The 23,986-nt window shown below is 43.0% G+C and overlaps 1 protein-coding gene across 2 annotated transcripts; it reads left to right on the top strand.

The window, feature by feature from the left end:
• Nucleotides 1–2,825: 2,825 nt before the first annotated feature.
• On the top strand, nt 2,826–21,378 carry lingo4b (leucine rich repeat and Ig domain containing 4b). Of its 2 annotated transcripts, none has more exons than XM_063880067.1 (3): nt 2,826–3,052; nt 18,182–18,287; nt 18,432–21,378. In XM_063880067.1, the coding sequence occupies exon 3, from the start codon at nt 18,444–18,446 to the stop codon at nt 20,253–20,255; it is 1,812 nt and encodes a 603-aa protein (XP_063736137.1). In that variant the 5' UTR covers nt 2,826–3,052; nt 18,182–18,287; nt 18,432–18,443; the 3' UTR covers nt 20,256–21,378. The 2 variants fall into 2 exon arrangements, with proteins under 2 accessions (XP_063736137.1, XP_063736138.1); XM_063880068.1 differs by lacking the exon at nt 2,826–3,052 and adding an exon at nt 14,339–14,494.
• The last annotated feature ends 2,608 nt before the right edge of the window (nt 21,379–23,986 follow it).

Here is a 23,986-nt window from a genome sequence, read left to right as displayed (position 1 = left end):
GGGCGGAATCAACTCAGTGAACAACAGATACCAAGGATGCTGGCTGATGAAGAAGATGAGGTAAGCTTGGTAGCTGATATAAGGCTTAGTCATCTTGCCAAATAGTGAGGCCTGTGTTGAACACTATGTTCGAACTGGTTTATAAATGGTTCTTAATGAGTAATAAAGTGTTTACAACCTAATTAATAACCTAATTATAAACCCTTTATTCAAGGAAAAGCATAGCGACTAGTTTGGAAACAATCCCTCATCCATTTGAAGGGGTCCTATTCTGCTCATCTACTCTCCTGGGACATGTCTCCATGCTTATGTTCAAAAAGCTCTTTATTGTTCTCACACTGCCTGTGCTGCTGGCCCTCGTTTTCACCCTCTGTCTGAAACCAGAGTCCAGTCTGCTCTGACTGGTTAAATGATTTGGTATTCGGCTACATAACTTATCATAAAGAAATGCACTGTTTGTACAGCTTTTGTTTTCTAATCAGTCTCTCTGCTTTCCTTTTGGCCATTCAGAAAAGCTATTGTTCAATGTCAGTCGTCGTCTGAGAACCCTGTGTACCACACGGTCCTCACTAGTACAGTATGAACAAATGAATGTGTGTGGGAGTTTGTTTATGTTCAACGTGAGGTCCATGTTAAACAGGTGAGTTCCCAGCCAGCAGTAAAAAAGTGTCTGTGTTGTTTTGTCTGGGGAGAAAAGGTCAGTCCACCGGGGGGGAGGGAAGCTCAACTAGACGCTGATGAGTCATTTTGTTCGGAGCAATTATTATTTTTCCTGCATCGTCAATCAGAAGACGACTGATAACAACATATGTACACTGTCGGCTCGTTCCCTGCCAGGATGACAGGACTGAACCCACAGGCGCGTGGGATTGTCACTGAGGGCAACGAGGTTTAAAAAACAAGACTTTTTATTTATCTATTTAGTTTGGAGGCTTCATTAACATAAGTGTGTTAGCGTTTCTTGCCAAGGAAGGGGGTAGTCCTCACCTCCACTCCAGTCGTATCCTACTCATCTTTATTGTACCCAGCTGTTCAATCCAGAGATTTGGCTTAGCCGCACATATCTCCCCCACCAAGCTGTGGTAGTAATGTACCGTCCTGGAAACATGCCAGCACTCACTCAGTGTGGCGGATAAAAAAAAAAATCACAAATCCCCTCAGAGCTGACAGCATGGGGATTTTGCCACCCCGTTTTATTATTATGTGCACGTCTCCAGCACCTGGCTGTGTTTTAAGAGTGACTTTGTTGACAGAAAGCAGCTTTGGTCATTGCATTTGGGTCCACAGAACAAAAACATGTTAATCATCATATTTGCACAGCTTTGACATCATTGTTGGTCATGGTATTATACTGCAGCAGATTCATTGATCAGACCTAGGAAAATAGCAAGATAGTGTCAGGGAGAGGGAAAAGTAGGAACCAAGTGAAGCACAAGGAGGTGGAATACCACTTTCAACCAAAAGCGAGCTTTATTATAAACAAAGCTGTCAACAAACATACAAGGCTTGGGAAATCCAGGACAGGAAAAATACCTGACTTGACACATGAAGGAAGACAATGGACTGACTAAGAACACAAGGGAAAGCTGGACTAATTACAAAGACACTAATCACAACAAGCCACAGCTGGGGAGGGGAGGCAGAAACAGAGGGCAACAGGTGACAACAATGAAACAATCAGGCACAAGGAAAACCAAAGACAGGAAGTAAAACTACACCAGACACAACGGAGGGAAAATATTTCAAAATAAAACAGGAAACAAACACAAACAAGGATCATGACAGAAAGCTACAAATATGATGGTTAAATAAGCATCATTTCAGGTAAAAATATGAGGTAAACATACAAGGAAAGGCGGGAAAACTACAAAATACAGCTCATTAATTAACCGTTAGCCTAAGCGAGAGTTATGCTTGATGAAAAATGTAATGACATTAAATACCCTGACTATCAAAAACAAACTAAGACATTCTTCGTCACGACAGCAGTTTCATAGAGAGTTTTCTTAAAATGTTTGCTGTGTCTTTGTTTTTGAAGATGTTATGTAGTTCTCAGTGGTGTCAGTGCTCTCTACAGTGTAGAATAGGACTGGCTGTAATACTGATGTAAAGCTGTTGCCCCTGGAAAAGGAGAAAGAATCCTGGACCCAATAACATTTCGACAGAAGTGTTCCAAACAATAAAAATAGTATATCACATTTTTCCTGTTTTTTGTATGCAAACTGCTGCAGAGGCTGTCAGCTGGGTGACTGAATTTCATTATGCATGAAATAAATGAACCATCCACAAATGATACGCACATCCACTATGCCAAGTAAAGTCACTTATCAGAGATGTGGAAAAAGTCAAAACAGTGCAGTTTTATAAATCATGCAAACTGTGTAGTAGGCTACTCCTACACTGCTCATATTTATCATGTGTGTTACTTAGTGTTCATCCATATAGATGTAATGCAACTCTTTAACTCCGCCTCCTATAAGGGAAAGTACACATTCCCATACACTTCTAAAAGTAGTGGACATGTGTTGATAGGAACGAACAGGATGATGGGATTTGTTCACTATTTATATCCAAAATAGAGTTCTGCCCACTGATTCATGTTTGTGAAAACTGTAGTAGACCCAATGTGCGCGTTACACTACCCGACCCAAGGGGATTTGAGGCATTACGGGACGGCACATGGCGCGGATCCAGCCTGGAGTCTTTGGGATTGTTGCTCCAGCTGAGCGGAGGGACAGAGATGCGCAGGACACAGCATCAGCACACCAGCAGCTTCTCCTCGGCATCAGCACACACTAGCAGAGACACAGTCGACCTGAATGATTTTAGTCGCGCAATTATCTAAAGAACTCCCCGAGGAGTGCGTCAGTGGGAGGACGAAGTGAGGCGCGCGACTGTGATGCGACAGATGTTGGAAAAGTCTGGTTGGATGTAGTCAGATGAGAAAGTGTCCTGAACAGAGATGAACACGTTTTTCTGTTGGCGACGGACGATGAGCAGTAAAGAGGTGGAAGCTCAGGTGCGATGTTTCCTTCTGTGAAAGCTTCAGCTGGTGAGTTTCATCTGCAATTCACCATTTATACATCTCGTCCCCTTTTTCCGAAAAAATCAAACAAATCTCAAACTCATTTTCACTTTCATTTGTTGTTGGACCTGAAAACATCCACACTTTGACTCACATGTCTATATTACCCCGTAATTCGTTATAGCAATCATGTATTCTGTGGGAATAACGACTCCCTGCTGACTTTGTGGCATGCATTGATCCTCATTTATTATTATGCATCACTAAACTAATCCTTGAATGTTCCTATTGGTGCTGCTTAAAGTGTGCCAGTTCACTCTGTGGTCGTATTTACGATATGTTTTTTTTTTTCAATTTAGGGTTACTATAATCCCAGAGGGATGGAGCTCAAGACTTAATTATTTTTCCACTCCAATCTGATTTCATATGGAACTAGAAAAAAACAAAACACAACATTAACAAAATGTGAAAGAAAAAGAACAACGAGTATGAAAAGATATATCTGAAGGTAGTGTTGGCGGTTTTTTTGGGTCCTCCTCTGGGGACTTTATGGTGTTGTAAATAATAAACATGGCCCTAACACTGCTATGATGATGACCTATATTATAATTGTTATTCCCTTTGTCTTTATTAGATCTCTTGAAGCCTTCCTTTCTAAAAACCTGGAAAAAATCCCATTACTATTCAGCCTAGTTGTTTGCGTAAATCCTCTTTTCTGTTGTTGTTTTTTTGTGGAGTTGCACTGTCCTTCTGAACAGTAATCCTCTGGCAAATTTGTTCCATAAATGTGAAAAAGGGCCACGGCTTGCACATTGTTTTAACGGCGGGATTATTGGTGGCTGCTGCAGCCTGATTCTCCCCCTTTGGGACAGAGTGAGGCTATTTTAAATCAAGACGTTTCACGGTGACTCTGATCAACCCAAAAACTCCTCCTGTTATTTCATTATCATCTCACCTGCAGTGTGATACAAGCCAGGATCAGCATTTCAGAGAGGGGTGCAGAGGTGAAGTGCATGGCAGCAAGCTCTGTGTCCTCTCCTCCTGTAACAATGAGGACACACAATGTGGCTCTGGAGGAGCAGATCACCATCAAGGGACAACCAAGGATTTGACGCTTGGGATTCTGCCAAATGGGCAATTTAATCAGAAGGCATTTTATGGATAGGAAGTATGTCAGTCTCCTTGTTAGGGGATGCTTTATCTGGACTGTTATATCGGGCAGCTACTCCAGACTTAAATTGATTTCAGCTTCAGGCAAAGAAGTATGACAATCTTAGACTAGTTTCTTTGCTTTGCCCTCAGGGCCTCAGTGGGAGTAATATGCAGTCAGGATCTGCCGTTTAGCATCTACGCTACATTCTAACTTACACAGGCATGCTGTCGGTACAAGATATGCATTGTTCTGGCAAATATTTCATACTATACACCTTAAAGGGGCCCTATTATTTTATGGGGGGAGGTTTCCATTTCCTGCATTCTTTAGTAGGGTTTTTGTGCTTGGAAATGGTCTGCAATAGCTAAAAATCTCAAAGTTCCCGGTGTGTTTCTCACCACACACTGGAGCACCTCCATTGGACGTCCTTTAGTTCCTTCAGGAACACAGTGACATCACTATGTAACACATGCGCTTCTACTAGCTAGCGCTCCAACACATTGTGTGATAGGCTAAAGGGGCGGGACATCTCTAAGCGGTTGACCTATCACAACAGAGTCAGCTAGCTAACCAATCAGAGCAGACTGGGCTCTGGTTTCAGACAGAGGGTGAAAAGAGGTGCTGCAGCACAGGCAGTATGAGAAAAATAGAGAGCTTTCTGAACATTAAAGCATGGAGACATGTCCCAGGAGAGACACTAATATAAATATGAACCTAAAAGTGAGCATAAAGGGCTCATTAAAAAGTTATCAATGATACCTGCTTTTTTTAGGTGTGCACCCTGAGTTTGTGTTCCCACCGAACAGATCTCAACATGTCTCCTCTACGCAGTAGGTTACCACCATTCAAAGAGAGGCCTGAAGACATGTTGGGATTTCAGTGTGCATTCTGGCACGGCTCAAAGTATCTGGCCAGGTTTGTGGGAATAAATGATGGGGGGATAGCGGCGAAGTCTTTGACATAATATATTGAGCAGCTCTGCTCAATGAAACCGGAGAATCTAAAAGAATTTGAAAATCCTACATAAAAAAAAAGCATTCAATATTTCAGAGTGGATCTGCTGAACACAGATAATTCAGCCTGGCCGGGGAAACCTGAAATCAAATGTAGACGTACGGTTTTTTGTTCCATCATTTAAAAGGGTGTCACTTTGCCTCGAAGAGCAGAAATAACTCCTCAAAGGTTTAGCAGATTAAAGTATTGGCCTCCAATGACGATAGAAAACGTTTTTGCTGGCTCAGTCGATTGCACACTCATGGTCCCATTTGATGAATTGAGAAGAGTGGGTGACAGAGTTTTTCTCTGCAGCTTTGACTTGGTTCCAACAGCGGCTCCTTAATACCAGGCTTAGCCAAAGATGTTGGCGAGCTGTCTGGGAAGAGATGTATCTGAGCCGGGAACAATGCATCCTAAATCAACCCACCACATGATCAGTTTTAACAGCAGTGAGATTAACACCACAGTTATTTTCAGAGCTTCTCTTTATTTGTTACATACATCTACTGCTGAGTTGAGTTGGTGTGTGTTTTTCATCTAAGCCTCAACCAGACCTGCTTTTGGAGGCTTTTGCACACGTAACATCTATCCAGGGCAGAAACTGTGGTGCACAGCATTTTAGCACCCACTGGCACAGAAGCACCATTCAGGCCACAGTCATCTGAAGTCCTTTGAAGATGAATAGGAAGATCAGATGGTTCACTGCTGCTGGAGAAATGCAGTTACGGCATAAATAAATACTCAAATTGGTGCTAGCCCTGGGCTTGTGTCAGCCGCAGCCTTGTTGTTGTTGTTTGGCCCTGAAAAAATAACCTTCTTTATGTTTGAGGGTTTCTTTCATTTCCTTCTCCAAGATGCTTGTGTCCTTTCCAGTTTGATTATATTCAATGCTTCTTGCCTCACAGGCATTTTACATAATGTCCACAACTTGTTCTGAAGTAGTAGTAAATCACGTTTCAGCTCGTCTCTTTTACAGCTTCAATTATGGGGGTATGAGCATCTGCTTAACCATCCCCGTTCAAAGCATATATGGTAATTGTCGTGGTTCTTGTACAGAGGCTAAACAGGCAGACACAATAATACAGAGCAGGTTGACTTGAAGGCATTGACCCTTTTGGATTAGGAGACACGTCTCTGCATCAGCCAATCCGTTGCTAGTCCTTCATCAATACGACTATTTTGCCATTTTTGCTTCGACATGGTGGACCGAGCTCCCCATTGATTTCAGGACCGCACAAAGACAACACAAGCTGGTGAACCTGCATGATTCCTGCTGTTTGGAGTTTGTATCTTTCCCAGTGGAATGCACTTATTGTACGGCGCTTTGGAAAAAAGTATCAGCTGAAGGAAATGTCATGTAAAGGTGTGGCAGGGAGGAACTGGGTAGGGGTTATTGGTAATGAACAGGATACTCTGGGGGCATCTGGTGGACAGGTTGGGAATTATAAAGTCGGTCAACATCAAGTTTTTGTGTCCTATAGAGCAGCTTAGGGATACTTATAGGGATCTACTTTTCCAATTGCTTAACCTTTCAATCTTTAGTGTGCATGCAATGTATTTTTCTTCATCCTTAAAGCGGATAAGGATTTTCTTGAGGTTATGCCCTTTTTGGTCTCCATCTGTCATGCCTTAACTGCCTTGAGAGTGTTCCTTATTTATGCCGCTTATAGATTATTTATCCCTCTAAATGCATGAAAGCAGCATTTAATGACATGATAAGCAGCATATGTAACTCTCTCCCTCCACACCTTGCCAAACAACAAATCTAATCACTTTCTGAAGCCATTTCTCTGGCTGTAGTTCATGCAGTCAGATAAATGGCTCTTTGTGTGTGGGTGTACAGTAAAAGTCAGGTGTTATCATCCAGCTAAAGCTCTCTTTTGTCTAACAGCTACTCCCATCTGTCCTTATGCTGTACAAAAGTGTGCCTTTAACCTCAGTACTGGATTTATTGCACAAAGACTACAAAGACCGCTTTTTTAGAAGCAGAGAGACGAGAGAGGTTGTGTGATGCAACCAGGAAGAGGCCATGTCAGTTGGCGTTGTGTAGCCAACTATAGATGTGTTCGGACGACAAAACGATCCTGTTCTTCTCAAGCGCGTTGACCTCTGAACAACCCTGCCATTCATTCCTCTATTCATTCCAGACAATCTGACCTTGCTGCCATCGAAAACATCCACTCCTTTCCTGCAGAGGACAACATTTACTGGCAGTTCAATAATGATTTCGTAAGCATGTGTCCATTTTCTTCCGAACCCATTTGGCCAAGGTCACGCGGGTTGGAGCCTATTAAGCTTGCTATAGGCAGGAAGCAGAGTCTTTTAGAGGTGGCCAGTCCTTCAGGGGCGTCCAATAATGACTATTGAGAAGAATAGCTAAGTCATTTATATGATGATGAACCACTTATGCATCCAGATGATGTCAAATGATCATTAGCTTATATCGTCAACAGCTCTTTTAGTCTAAGTGCTTGTTCTGGACCCTTTCCCTCCACATGCCCCCTCCCTCTGTGTGAAAACTCCAAGACTATTACCACCACAAACATAGGCAGCATTGGTCATTTGTTTCTAACGCTTGAAACCACTCCTGCTCAAGCGTTCCTGACAAGTGACCTTGTAGTCATTCCGGGGTCCTCTCTCAGTAGCAGAGGCAGAAACAGTGTGAGATTGGAACACCAGCACATCAAATCAAGGGGCCTAAGGATATGTGGTTTAAATGTGTCTTGGCCTTCAAGGGTTGATAGTTGATGGGGGGACAAAGCTTTAGACTAGAAAATAGAGTCCAAGACAGGGGTTCTGTCAATGCTCCATTCTTTGTGCCATGACTTCCCAAAACAAACCATCCCTTTAACAGTAGTTATCCAGTCTTAGCTTACCATATCACAGTCTGAGTCACCAAATCTAACCAGCTTTTATGCTATGTTGTTGAAGATCTTTCATCCTCCGCTCTCAGGGTGTAAATGATCCAATACCTGACATTCCTACTTTTGTTTTTTGTAGAACTTCTGGATATTTGTTGACTAATATCTCATACCACCTAACCAAACGTAATTGAAGCAATTTTAAGAGGCCCTATTCTGCTTTTTACCCTGGTTTTTCTCTTTCCTCTGGTGGGTTTTGGTGCATGTAAATGGTCTGCAAAGGCTGAAATCCCTGTGTTTGCCTCCAGAGGGAGTTTCTCTCTGCCTGAAAAGCCTCCATTGGACTCCTTTGTTTTCTTTCTTACATCACTACGTAACAATTGTGCTGATTGGCTAGCACTCCAACACATTTTACTTGATATGCTAAAGGGGCTGGACATCTCTAAGCGGTTGACCAATCACAACAGAGTCAGCTAGCTAACCAATCAGAGCAGACACGGCTCTGGTTTCTGACAGAGGGTGAAAAGAGGTGGCAGTGTGAGAAATATAAAGAGCTTTTGGAACATTAAAGCATGGAGACATGTCCCAGGAGAGGAACTGAATAAACATAGATGGCGTTACAAATGCAAGAGCGAGAATTAAATCCTAAAAGAAATATATCAGATCGATACCTCCCACATCTTTTGAGTCTCCTTTGTTTTCTGCGGAAAGTGATATCAACCTGCAGCAGCAGAACAAAGAATAACTCTTGAAGGTAGTGGTTGCTCAAAGACACAACGGCAGTGGGCACGTTATCGGCTGCGGGGAAACGAGTCTGTGACCTTCCAGTTGCGGGACGCCTCTTAATCCCCAGAACTCTGTACAGCTCTGACGTCTTTGACCCTGTTTTTTGACTTTGCGTCACTCTGGCTGAGGTAAAAAAAAAAACAGGTGGCATCGTGGATCGGCTCGCCAGCTTAGCATGCAGGTCTGTGATTGTGCCGAAGAGGAAAAGCTCCACGTGCACGGCGGGGGGGGGGGGGGGGGGATTATGGAGCTGATCGCTTTTCTTTGAAATCGCAAAACACAATATGACAATCACAAACGTCTCTCATTTCTAAAAACTTGTAGAGTTATGGAAGGTGTGGCTGTCCTTTAGTTTTTGGGTGGAGTAAAGAATGTGCAAAGTAACTGAGCACATTCACTGACGTCCATTTGTGAGACTTTGTACCTCTGCTTGATTTACATATTCCCTTTTATCCTTTTCTTCCCCAATCTTATTGTTCTAATTATTGTTCTTTTATTGTTTCCCTTCTCTTTCTCCCTTTTTCCCTTCCTGGTTCTTGCTTTTTTATGCATTGTTACACAATTTGCCTCTCAATGTTCTCCTTTTTTGCTTCCCCATTCACTCCTTGTTTGCTTTCTTTCACCCCATCTTTGTTTTGAACTCCTCTTGGCCTTAAGACCTTTGCAGATAGTCTTATTTCCACATAGAGTTTGTACGGTGGCCCTGAGGTCTCAACACCCACACACACCAAATAAAAACATTCCAAGCAAAAAAGAATGTACCGGTTTGACGAGACATTCGCAGAATTGAAAATAAAACGCTTCAGGAAACTTGCAAAATGGAAATTGTTTCCAGGGGACTCTAAAAAGTGATGCACATGGCAGAATAGGGCAAAAGGCTGTAGGTTAACAGCAGATATCTGCAAAAATACATTTGATTTCTTGATAGGTTGGTCTATAAAATGTAAGAAATAGTCAAATGTCCATCCCAGTTTCTCAAAGTCCAAGGAGATGTCTTTGAATGTCTTGTGTGCAGCAAGTCTCAACATTTTAGAGGACAAATACACGTCAAACTTTGACAACTTTGACGCAATTACGTGTTATCTTCTTTTGCTGTTTGAGAACAAGCGGCCGAAATGGGATTTTTGCGCTGGCATCTCCCTTAGGGATAAGGTGAGAAGTTCAGTCATCCGGGAGGGACTCGGAGTAGAACCGCTGCTCCTTCGCGTTGAAAGGAGCCAGTCGAAGTGGTTCGGGCACCTAGTGAGGATACCATCCAGGCAGGTCCAGCTGGGAAGAGACCGCGGGGTAGACCTAGGACCAGGTGGAGGGATTATATCTCTTCGCTGGCCTGGGAGCGCCTTGGAATCCTGGTTGATGTGGCCAGGGAAAGAGAAGTTTGGGGCTCTCTGCTGGAGCTGTTACCTCCTCGACCCTGACGGATAAGCGGGAGAAGATGGATGGATGGATGGAGAACATAATGTATCCCTACAACGTCTATATCTGAGTACTTCTTCTCCTGCTGGATTGAGGGCCTCGTCAAAGAGCCGCTCTATAATGAAACCATGAGGCACATAAAAAACAGTCTACATTTTATAAGGAGTTGAGGTCCACAGTTCCCTGATGCAGCTTGACCAGTGTTTGACCCGTTCCAGGCCCAAGTGTCCCATCAATGAGCAGCTCTTTAATATGTGACCTGCCCTCATCCCTGTGCCGTACGTCCATGTATCCGACAAATCACCGCCTTATCTGAGACGACCTAATTTGTCACATCACATAGGCGCTGCGCTGAGACTAATTCCCTTCCCTCATTTATTCGTGCTATTATTAATATTGCAGACGGCGCACTTTGCGTGACGTCGCCGCACAGAGACTTAACTCTCTCCTCGTCAGAAAGAGAAATCACAGCAGCGTGCGCAGTCTGGAAAACAAGAGTGGATCTGTCACTGTGACCCACTTCCACTGCACTTTACATGGTGTTATTACTCAAACACACACACACACACACACACACACACACACACACACACACACACACACACACACACACACACACACACACACACACACACACACACACACACACTTTTCTCCTACAAACATCTGTTTTGCCCTTTCTTTCTCACTTATCCATGTGCTACATTTCACATTAATACACCTGGGTTCCCAAAATGCATAAAGAGGAAAAGAATAGTGACGCTTGATTTGAAAGCTAATAATATAATTTGGGGTTTCAATTAGAAGATGTTTTTATGCTTCAATGCTCAAAAAAATCACACTGTTTCTCATATAGTGGCTGAATATACATTTATCCACGTCTATCTGAGGATTTCAGCGCTTTTCTGTGTATGCGTTGTGTTCAGACTTGCTAAAAAAAAGTGTGATCTTTCCCGGTATGTCTCTTTTAAAATGCTCACAGCAACAGGTACAGTAAATGCAACAAAAGCAAGGAAAAATAAGAAAAAAATAACAATCCATGCATCTACTCCACACACACACACACACACACACACACACACACACACACACACACACACACACACACACACACACACACACACACACACACACACAGAGACACACACACACACACACACACACACACACACACACACACACACACACACACACACACACACACACACACACACACACACACACACATACACACACACACACACACACACACACACACACACACACACACACACACAGAGACACACACATAGACACACACACACACACACACACACACACACACACACACACACACACACACACACACACACACACACACACACACACACACATGCCATTTCTGCACATGGACACAGGTTAGGTTGCTCTTCAGTAAAAATGACCCCATTTCAGAAGAAGGTACTTCCTGTATAACATTCAGCTGGACTGAATGTGTTTCAAAGGCCCGGAGGCAACAATTAATATAATCCTGTTTGTCACAGACACATTCCCCCCCCCCCCCCCCCACACACACACACACACACACCCTCCCCCCAGTGATATTACTATTCACTGGTCTGCATTTACCCCTCAGTGTTTGAGGTATGGCTCGCTTAACCTCCACACAGTCTGTAAAAGGTTCTGTAATTGGTGCATTTATTACGTAATGTAGACATGAGTTATGCAATGATTTCATTCCTCCGCCACAAACTGGATTATGTATTAACAAAATATGCTCAGTTTCCACCTGTCGACCATTGGGTCATTCACTAAATTTAGCATTTAATGAAGTTAGGAGTGAACATGTGACCTTTTTCTAAAGGATCAGCTTTGCCAATATGATCTCAGTAGGACATAATGTTTCAGAAGCAGTGACAAAGTACGTCAAGATTAAAAGCTTTAAGCAAAGAAGGATATTAAATTACCTTTGGTTTCTTTTTTCGAGACAAAAATGTGTTTTTTTTCTCCATATTTTGACAATAAATGGATTTTTCAAAATGTTAGAATTGTGTACGGAAAGCAGCTCCCTTTTTTATTAATAAGACTCAAACTACGCTAATTAAATACCTTTATTTTCATTGGATTTCAAACATAATATGCTGTTAAATCTGCGGATCAGATGTTAAAATAAACTGTAAATAAATAAATGCATTCTGCAGGTTTTAAGATGAGCCGTCTTTCTTCCATGCCCACGATATCTTAATATGAAACTCCTTACTTTCACCTTTGTATCTGTCACTGACTCGTCTTCTTCTCTTGCATTTTCAGACATTCATTTGTTTATTCAACAGATTTGCGGCTCCCAACACGGTCTTGTTTGTTGAGTCGTGTCCTCGACATACCCACAGGGGGACGACCGGGGGACTCTTGTTTTCCTGCTCTGCACCCGACAGCTGTTCTGCCAGCAAACCTTTTAATATTAGCTGCTCGCATGCAGGTACCAGAAGCCAAGAAAAAAAGAAACCACACACACACACACACACACACACACACACACACACACACACACACACACACACACACACACACACACACACACACACACACACACACACACAGAAAAACACAGTGGTGAAAAGGCACAAGGGTCTCGCTCGGTGATCCCCGCTCTGTTGTTCTGTCCCCGCCGCTTTAATTGGGGATTTGAGCCGGGCTCTTCTCACTGTGACGGACTAAAAATAACTCTGTGACAACTGTCAGGAAAAACACAGCTGGGCTCAGACTGAGAGTTCTCTGTCAGATGAGGCCGCTTGTGTTGCAACACATGGACACAAGGGGGACTTCCATGTGTTGCATTGCTTTAAAATAAATCCCTTTACTTGGTTTTATTCTGGGAAATACAGAAACAGGAGGATGTCACTGCAAACTATAGGCTTCATGTAATGAATAATGCCTCTGTAGACATTCATGTGCATACCTTAACTTGCATTGAGCGTAAGATTTTCAAAAAACAGCTTGCAATTAACCTGCAGAACTTGCAAACTACAATATATCTATCCCTTTTGTTGAGACCTTTAGGGATATTTCCAACATACTGTATTTATGTTCATTCTTAAACTTGCATATCAAAAAGTCAGCATGCATTAACAAACTGACTGAGCTTATTCTTTGGCCAGCTACAGGTGGAACCAATGCTCATATGTATGATGTTGTGACGCAACAATCGGCATCATCTATAGTTTCTTCACTAACATGTTTGTTTTGCACCTTTTATTCATGTTGTTAACACTATGGCTCATCTAGAAATACAGAAATAGAAGCATATCAATGTAACGTAGCCACATAATGTCAGCTGGGCCTAATGAAGGATGCATCTGAAGCTATTTAGAATCACCTTTTTGACCCTTAAGATGACCTTAAGTGCATGTGTGAGCCACACACACTTTAATCCCAACTTTACCTGCTAAATATAATAGTTGCACATGAACATCTATTTGGGAAATGCAGGTTAATGAAATACAACAAAATACAAAAGGGTCCAGCATCGTCACCCTGCAGCCCATTTGAGATCACGTTCCTCAATCAATCAATCAAATGTTATTTATATTTCCAAAAATCACAAATAACACATTCGCTTCAGGGTGCTGTACGGTGTGTACAGCCTTTGTCTCCAGTGGAGAACAAGGAAAAAGAGATTGAGAAACACTTCAAAGACATCAGACAGAAAAGGAGCTCCTTCTCAAAGCTAATAAAAACATGAACGAGAGAAAAAGGCATTTCTAATCATTGCTTATTCTCTGCGGCTGGCCTACGAAAAGAGAATACTGCAGTGGATTCCAGTTTTATGATTGACATTGTGTTTCATCAGAGTGAATGGAGAGTCAGCATCATGTCGTGTTGACACCTGAATAATGTGATTCCTAATAAAATCCTCTGTTTGATCGTTTCATTCATCAATATGTAGTCCTTTCGTAATCCCGAGCATCGAGGGAACATAAAACAACCGCAGAGTGATGACTCAACGTGCAGCCGTGTGCAGCCGGTGAACAAAGTCCTAATTTTAACACGGGGTGGCAACTGTCCTCAGATGGATGTGAGGGCCGGAGCGGGGAGGCCTGATGAGTTTTGTCTGAGCACCGAGGAGAGAAAGCAAAGCACAGTCAGGGGAATCATTTCAGAATACTTTAGAAGAGTTCACCCAAAAGACGGCTAGACTAAAGGATTGCTGAAGAGAGGATACGTCCGATTGGCTGCCATGTTGTGTGCTTTGTTGGCAGCGTGCGGCGGGTGTGTTAGGTAAGAGTTGGCGTGCTTCAGGAGAGGTTTTTTGTTGTTGTTGTTGTTATGCAAAAAAGGTTAGAGTGCTTACAGGGAGATGCTTCATGTTGGTCAACCAGGCCAGACTATGTTGTGTAAGCCAATCAAAGACAAGGTGATGACTGAACTGAACCAAACGGAAATGAGGACCTTTCCGGAAATATTACATGATGAAGAAGAAAACGGCACGTTGAATTTGATTTCCAAACGATTATTTCTTTTTATGTGGCTGGGAAATGAAAGAAGGATTTACCTCAGAATGAAATAACAACAAACAATGTCACAATGACTAATATAATGCTTGATGGCCAGCCCAATACCATCACTTTAAGATGAAATGAAACAGAAATGTGGACAAACGTTCTTATAAAGGATACGCGGGGGGGGGGAGAATAAGAGTGACTATTATTAGAAACTTGTATTAATATTATTTATTCATCATAATACATTTAGTTGATATAGATCTTGTACAATTGTTTAAATCCATTAATAATACCTGGTTAATTAAGTCAGTCACACAATTGGATGTAATTCCATTTAGGTTTATATTTTTGCTTTATTCATTCAGTTTTCTGCAGAGTCCTCCAACCTTTTTAAGCCATACCCAAAATATAAATATAAATGAAGACTTTGATGTTGGAGTTTCGAATACTACTTTGACATTAAGCAGTTGTCTTTGTTACTCCTGAAGTTTGGGATGTTTTGATCTCCGTGTTTCCGCCCCGCAGCTCTTTGGGTACGGTGTTATCCGCTGTGCATCGTGAATAGAAGGCTGTGCGTAATAGAAAATAGTTAGCGTCATTAACACTGAAACAGGACCCTCGTGTGTCTCCGCCGCACGCAGGGTGACAAATACACGATGAAATTACAAATGCATCCATCCCCTCACTTAGTCATTTGAAGGACCGGGTCAGAGCCGGCCGTGACCCCGGGGTCGCGACCTCTGGCTGCTTCAGCTTTATGATGCGTGCAGAGACGCGATGCTGATCCCTGATTGGCTGCACAGCACACCCGCCCGGGATATCACACACCTGCCAGTCTCTGTCTCTCACAAGTGCACCCCCCCCCCCGCCGTTTTGAAGCAACAGAATTGTCTGTGCAGTTGAAGAGCGTTGTAGCTGCTGAGTAAAATGCTTTTCGAGAGTTTCTACTTCAAGGTTGTTGTTGCTTGCACTGTGCCGAGTCTCAGTGGGGGTTGCTGCAGAGAGAAATACTCTACATAATTTACATTTTCCCAGCAGCTGTTTATGCAACCACCAAGGCCAGACACAGGATAAGGATAATGTCATTGTGTAATATTTCACTCTGCAGCCTTTCACATTATTGGGGCTTTGTTTTGGACTTCCTTCCTCACAAATTTGCAGAAACTGGCTTTTACTCTTCAAGATTCAAGATTCAAGATTCAAGATATGCACAGCGAAACACAGTTAGACTGCACAATGAAAACCGGACTTTGCTAGTCCACCCTACGCATGAAAACTCGAAACTAAACTAACAAAGTATTTAGTAGCAGCAGTTTAAAAGATACTGAAATAGTTGTATTGCACATGGTTCACAGTGTACCAGATATTGTACGGCAGACATCAAAGTGCACTATGCATCGTAGGTAGTGCAAATGGTGAGTGTCAGGGTCTGTGTGGCACTCACAGTTCAATCAGTGTGTGTGTGTGTGTGTGTGTGTGGTGTGTGTGTGTGCGGTGCGTGTGCGTGCGTGGGGGGGTAGCATGTTCATAAGCCTGATGGCCTGTGGGTAGAAGCTGTTTGTCAGTCTCATGGTCCTGGATTTCAGACTCCTGGTCTGTGCTGGGGGTGTGTGCTGTCCCTGATGATGTTGTGTGCTCTCCTGGTGACCCTGGTGGTGTAAATGCCCTGAAGTGAGGGGAAGGCTGCTCCTGAGGTGTACTGTGCAGTCTTTATCACACGCTGGAGTGCCTTCCTGTCCTGAGCAGTGCAGTTTCCATACCAGACCTGTGATGGAACTGTCAGGGACGCTCTCAACTGTGCACCTGTAGAAGTTGCTGAGAATTTTGGATGGCATACCAAATGTCCCAATACTGTGCAGGGTGAAGATCATCTTAATGTTTGTTTTAAATTGTGATCTGTCTTGTGACGTTCATCATTAAGGATTTGATCTGGTTTGGAGCACATTGTTCTACTTGCTAACCTCATCTTTCTGTACGCCTTTTAACTGAATAGTGATTTTGTTTTAAGACGTCATTATTCAAACCAAATATATTCTCCGCTACACCTTACTTTAGATTCATAACTCTAACTGTCATTCAGGTTATGCTTTCCATTTACACGCAGTAAATAAAGTAGATTAGACATCCTTTTGTGTCGTACTTACTGGTTCAACACCTTGAAACTTTGAACAAATCTTCATAAACTGCAATGCAATCTTACTTTTTCATTGACGTACCAATTTGTTTTAATCATATAAATGAAATTTAGATTACATCTCTTACAAATCAGCGATCAAAACAATCGGTCGAGTTCAAGAAGTTGTTTCTTTATCCAGAGTCACTATTTAAAACACTTATGCAGTCTGAAAATATAATTAGATAAGAGTTACTAACATTAAGTAACAAGTAGGCTTAGTGAATAAGCCCCAACGCACACGTGTCTATAGAAAGGGCTTTGCAATTCTGAACGCATTTACCCTCAAGTAAACTTTAATTTTCACAATCTTTTCTTTGCACCAAACCTTAGAAATACATGGAGTTTGGATATATGTTCCAGGAAAACACATTTGGAACAGGTTAATGAATAAATGATTCAGATAATCTTTATTTCTCACCCTGTTGCTGGCTCTGGCTCCAGTTGGCGGGCCAGGGGCCAAAGCTGTCTACCCACTGAGGCCTCATCTGCATTATGAGAGGCGTTGTGCGAGAGGCCGGGCGAATAAATACCTTTTTAGTTTTGTTTTAAAGGGCGACTCATATGTGGACACTTCCACTCTTCAGGAGGAGGATCATTCCAGAGTGCAAAGTGAAATGAAGTCTTTTATAATCAGTTAAGTAGGGATTTCAGCTGCTCTTAACATCTGCGAAATCTGCTTCTTACTCTGCTGCCCAATGTGTACTTTCTGCTGTGCTCTGCGTCGTATCAAATGAAAGTATAATGACATCTACCGGGGGAATACCAGAAAGGAACTCTGGGACATTGGCAGTAGTGGAAATGATGTCACCATGTTATTGTCCTTTTGGGTTTTGCAAGAGTTTGATATGACACCCACTGCTGTGTGTTTACTCCTCAAATAGCAAGCTCAAAACACAAGAAACAATTATAAGCAGCTCGTCCTTTATTGGTAGCCTAGTCACACAACTAAAGACCCGCCAGCACAAAATGAATAACTTAAAAACTCGGCAGGACCAACTACTCAGAAAGTAGAATCTTTCTATTAATCTGCTTATGGTTTTTGATATCAGAACAAAAAGAGGTTGCAATACAAAGCTTTCACAGTTTTCTTATTTCAATTGCACTAGTAAGACACATTTCCTGACACGACATTGCAAAAATGATTGCAGGGGGGGTAAATAACCCTAACCCTAACCCTAACTCTAACCCTAATCTGAAGGGGAACAGTGGTTTGATGTCATATGCATTTGTGTTTATTCTTCCTTCGTGTTTGGATTTATTTCTCCCTCTCTTTTTGCTCTCTTTCAGGCAACTATAAAGGGCATGTTATTGGCGGAACAGCATCTCTACCGAGGACTTAACTAAAATATTGCCTGCCACTGGTTATGAGAATCTGCACTACGAGACTGAAACGGTATGTCTTGGCACTCGTTTAATCTAAGTGAGGGAAATGAATGGAATAAAGACATGTCTTTGTTAAGTTCTGACACAAAATATCTCTATAAAACAATCCTAAACCATTAGAGCTCATTTATTTATGTGCGTGTTTCTTTTCCAGGCTGGGGGTAAGATGTTTGTGGAGTCAATCGTGCGATGGGCGGCCTGGAGCATCGTCCTCCAGTTTGTCCTGGGTGTATCTGCAGGAGGCTGTCCCCCACGCTGTGTGTGTCGACCTGAGGCCAAAGAAGTGATCTGCTCTGGCAAACATTTGAACTCAGTGCCAGAGGGCTTTTCCGGCGATGCCAGGCGTTTGGATTTATCCCAGAATAAGATTAAGACCGTTGGGCGCCGCCAGTTCTCCGGCCTCCCGCAGCTTCAAGAGTTGGATCTCAGTGATAACATAATCTCCATGATGGAGGTGGAGGCTTTCCAGGGGCTGCAGAACCTCAGGACGCTTCGGATTAAGAATAACCGACTCAAGATCATCCCTGTCGGGGTGTTTTCTGGCCTTTCCAGTCTGCGCTTCCTGGATTTGAGCCAGAATGAGATTCTCGTCTTCCTGGACTACACCTTCAGAGAAATGGTGAACTTGCAAACGTTGGAAGTCGAAGAGAATGACTTGGTCTTCATCTCCCAGCGGGCTTTTTATGGTCTGCAGAATCTGCAAGAACTCAATTTGGACCGCAGCAACCTGACGTCTGTTCCTACAGAGGCATTGTCCCAGCTCCAGAGCCTGGCACGCCTTCGCATGCTACGCCTTACCATTTCTACACTGCCTAACAACGCTTTCCGACGACTACACCGCGTGCGTAGCCTCATCATTTCAAACTGGCCTGCGTTAGACACGGTGGCGAGCAACAGCCTGATCGGACTGAATTTGACCACGCTTGTCGTCAGCAGCTGCAACCTGAGTGTTGTTCCTTACTCAGCACTCCGTCACCTGGTGTACCTGCGCTACTTGGACTTGTCCTACAACCCCATCACTGTTATCCAGGGTAATCTGCTAGGGGACCTCTTGAGACTCCAGGAGTTACACCTAGCAGGGGGGAGTCTGCTAAGAATAGATCCGGGGGCCTTTAGGGGACTGGCCTACTTCCGCATGCTTAATGTGACGTCCAATCAGCTCAGTACTTTAGAGGAGAGCGTCTTCCACTCTGTGGGCAACCTTCAGGTGTTGCGGTTGGATGGGAATCCCCTAGCATGTGACTGCCGGCTTCTCTGGGTGGTCCGTCGACGATTGCGCCTGAACTTTGACGGACATCAGCCCACTTGTTCGTGTCCTGATGCAGTGAGACAGCGGGAGTTCAGAGACTTCTCCGAGAAGGAACTCCCAAGGCTGTTTACCTGCCGCCCTGCCCGTATCATGGACCGCAGGCCGCAGGAGGCAAGAGTAGAGGAGGGCACTACCGTCCTCTTCTCCTGTAAGGCTGATGGGGATCCGTTCCCGTCCATCACCTGGATCTCATCCCATAAGAATGTGGTTTCTCCAACAGGGCGAATTAGAGTTTTGCCAAATGGGACTCTGGAGGTTCGTTTTGCCCAAGTTCAGGACAGTGGCACATATCAGTGCCTGGCGGGCAATGCGGCCGGCAATGACAGCCTAACTGTAGGCCTGTACGTGAAGGGGCTCCCTCGGAACCGAACCATCCCTTACTTTTCCGAGGAGGGCTGGGATGAGCCTTTGAACACGCAAGCTGCCAACTCCTCAGCTCAAATGGCCAAACCGTACCCATTTGACGCGAAGACCTTGATCATCGCCACCACCATGGGCTTCCTGTCTTTCCTCAGCTCAGTGGCCATCTGTTTTGTCTTCATGTTTTTCTGGAGCCAAAGCAAAGGTCAGATCAAGCACACAGCTACCATTGACTTTGTTCCTCGCTCTTCAATGGGTGGTGGAGGGGAGGGAGGAGACGGTGGAAGGTTCACCATGAAACTTATTTAAAGCCGAGGTGGAGGTGAAAGGGGCTTCCTTACCGACTGAGTTCTTCTGAACGATGGACCCCTGTTGGGACACTCAAGGAGAACTATTTTCAAAGTCCTATTTTGATAGACAAATCAGAGCCGGTTTATTGGGCCTGTGCTTGCCCTCGTCTAATTTTAGAGTCAGCACTGACTTCACTTACGAATGAACCTAGCTTAGAAAGTATGTTTTATGTAAGCATGTAATTAAAAAAAGGATTTCACTTCCACTCCGTTTAGGATGAACACATGAAGACAGCGGAGCTTTGACACAGCCTTGTCTAAACATATCAGGTGCTTGTTTAATCATCCATATTGTACAAGTGTGCTTGTATTGCCAATACAAGCCGAGTACACACTTGCCCTTTTGAACCCCAGGTTGCTATTTCTGCTTACACACAGAAGATCAAGACTGCAAATTCAGCATTGGCTCTAAGCATATGTGACTGCAAAGCTGTTGATACTTGCAATAAATATATGGAATAGACTAGCCAAATAATCTTTTCGATCCTCAAGTTGTGAAATTTTGGCCATTTCGCAGTATGCTGCATTGGAAATGTGCTTTCTGTTGTGGGTACTGCTTACTTTAAATGATCATGTAACAGAGCAAAGGGACTGGTTGCATATCATAATGTAAGTAGGAATGCAATCCTTTCCTATTTAATACTTAAAACACACCTATCAGGTCCAAATTGGATCTTTGTTTTGTAAAATATCGTGTCATGTAAGTACAATCGATGACTTTTTTCTCCCGCCAACAAATACTATGATTTCTTTCCTTTTTTTAAATATAAAAAATACCACTTTTTTTTATTTTCAACAACACGAAACATTGACTAACATGTGCCTCAGCAACACGTTCACCGTTGACAGAGAGAATGCTCACCTCATCATCGTTATCTTGTAAATATTTAGGTCAAGGGCGTTTGTGTGCGCTGGCTTTATCTTATCATTTTATCTAGTTCTGGGGATTAGCGTCACTCAAATTTGGCACGATTGTTTGTGTTTAGCGTAACTGTGTAGATGCACTACGCACAGAGCAATGCTTTAGTGTGCCAGGAGTTGATGATGCAGACATTCAGCATGGATTTGTTCATTTAATACCTTGAGACTGATTTTTTTTTTTCATTTTACTTTATTAAAAACCTATATTGAAACCCGCCTTGTGTGTTTATTGTAAAACATTTTGAAATGTGATCAAATGGGGTAAACTGATCCAATCATCTCAAAACCAATCTCCGTCATTTCTGCAATGAGTCGATAGTTGGGAAATTGGCAAGAGGGACATTTTCTTGCATAACCAAAGCATTTAATCTGTGGTATTTGAGTCAATTGTGAGGGCGCTGTGTTTCAATTTGAGACGGAAAGGGACATTATTGCCTCTCACTGGCATTTAGCCACACAACTGTATGACTGTCTTCTTTTTCCACCGGATTAAGACGGAGGGTTTCCGGTACAAAGTGGCGGTGTGTTTTCTGTCAGAGCCACGTGAACCCCTGCTGAAATAAAAATGAATCTATTTAAATATTAACTATCAGTTCCTGTCTACCCAGCTGCCTTTCCTGTTAACAAAACTGAAAGGGAAATAATATGTTAACCAGTGGTTTACCCTTTAGCTTGATTCCAGTACAGACGTGTAGGGCTCAGAGTGGGTCCACTGGTTTCCCAGAATAAATCATTAAAAGAGAAAACTGATAATCACGTGTTGGAGCAGAGATTAAAACCCCTTTTGGATTACCTCTGCATGCCTCAATCTGTTACATAGGTCTGTCTGGCAGGTGCTACCCTGCAGCCCAGCTTGGCCGGTCATATTATCTATTTTTAATACAACTATTTGCTCCCATTGCCAAAAAGGTGCAGATTAAAATGACGTTTATAAACCACTGCCTCCCCATGACTGCCATGCACACACCACCAGGAACATAATGGTCTCTTCAAATCTGCTGCGGTGTTAGCTTCTTCCTCTGGACTGATGGCATTTCTATACAGCTTTCACGTTGGCATTTGGCTGACACCGTTATCAGGGGTGTATGCGTGATAAGATGACCTAAATTACAGACAGCTAACAGAAAGAGAGGTGCTAGGAAGCTAGAAATAAAATGTCAATCACAACGCATAACTTCCTTTTTCTTCAAGGTCTTGGATTATTTCTTTTTCTGTTTGTTTTTTGGGCAACCAGTACCTTTAATACAGTGACAGTGCCGTTCAGAAACGGGGAGACAGAGGGGAAGACGCGCGGCAAAGGGACTCGAACCTGGTTCCACCGCGTGGGGATCAAACCCCAGTAAAAAGCGGCCTGCTCTACCCACTGAGCTATGCGACATGTAGACCTTTCTGAAATCCACTTTGTTTTTATCATTCATACTAATAAGTAGAATCGAAGAGTTGTTTTCTGTTCCAAAAATGTCTCTTTCCTGCACTGGTTCGTTGGAATAGAAGATGACAGCTCAACGGTTCTGGATGTCTGTTCATTCTTAAGGCCTTTGTCATTACTGTGGTGCCTGAAAATGTCTCCATTACCCCGGCCTGCAGCTCTCACTTTCATCTGGTTCTGACTCAGATGATGGATGACCCGTGCCGGACAAAGATGGTCTGCGCAGCCCTCCAGCGAGCAGATGAGCGGTAATGAAAGGTCCTTGAAAAGATGAGAGAGAGGAGGGAAGACCTTTCTAGCTGAATTACCATGACACAAGTGAGCATGCCTCTATGTATTAACTGCAAAAACCTCATCTCTGTAAGGGCTTTCCGTGGGGGTTCAGAGAGCCATGTTTGAACAAGAAATACTGGAGTCCTGGAGGCGTTGAGATGCATCTTTCAGGTATGCTTTGAGTCCTAAAACTACTAACCTCTGATTGGCATTTTAAATTAATTGGAGCAGTGCACTAAATATAAATGATAGATGGATGGAATTACTTTATTGATCCCAATTTGGGACATGTTTTCGTTGCAGCAGCATAAAAATAAAGCAATGTAATTAAAATAAAATGTAAAATAAAATACATTTGGGACAAAAAATAGATACAAGAAAAGCAAACAACTATTTTAAGTTAGCCGACAAAGAAGCTCTTCATTTATCACTTCCATCCCATCCTTTGATTCTAATGCTTGGATCTTTTCGCCATCTGAATGAAGCTATTGATTAGTAGAAGTGACGTGAAGATGGTCGGCAAGTATATTGTAATGTACAGTATTTGATCGTTTGGTTTTGCTGTGTTCAAGTGCAAATTTGTGGCCAAAGCGCAGATAAACAAGAGGCTGCGTCACTACCAGTTCTTTAAGATTGGCTTGGTGTGTCAGAGCCTGATGACATACCAAAATTGGGTAAAAAAAACAAACACATTTGGATCCGCTTGGGGTTCAGTGTCCTCCGTTGGGGCGATTCAACTCGTAGATTGATCATCTGCCCTGTGATAAGTGGATCAATGTACCTCAGTCAGGCTTTTCAGGCGTTATTCTAGCTTTAGGGGTTTGTAAATACATCCTGACGACAGAATTGGAAACATTGACCCCGTTGGTGACCGCCGATCACCAAAGACAAGTGGAATCCTTTTCACAGGTTTGGATTTCTCAGTTCTTGAAATGTACATCACATCCCAAACGAAACACCACTTAGCGCGCACAGAGCTCCTTACACGGCCTTCCTCATTGTCTATTGGTCTATTACATTGATTTTCACCAGAAAGCGTTGCTAAATTGCATTTAACAAGCATACAC

This window comes from Eleginops maclovinus, chromosome 3 (assembly GCF_036324505.1).
Source record: "Eleginops maclovinus isolate JMC-PN-2008 ecotype Puerto Natales chromosome 3, JC_Emac_rtc_rv5, whole genome shotgun sequence".
NCBI lineage: Eukaryota > Metazoa > Chordata > Actinopteri > Perciformes > Eleginopidae > Eleginops > Eleginops maclovinus.
This window is presented reverse-complemented; position numbering and strand designations above follow the sequence as displayed.

Coding starts and splice junctions, on each gene's coding strand:
- lingo4b (XM_063880067.1), top strand. CDS start 18,444: ATGTTTGTGGAGTCAATCGTGCGATGGGCGGCCTGGAGCATCGTCCTC.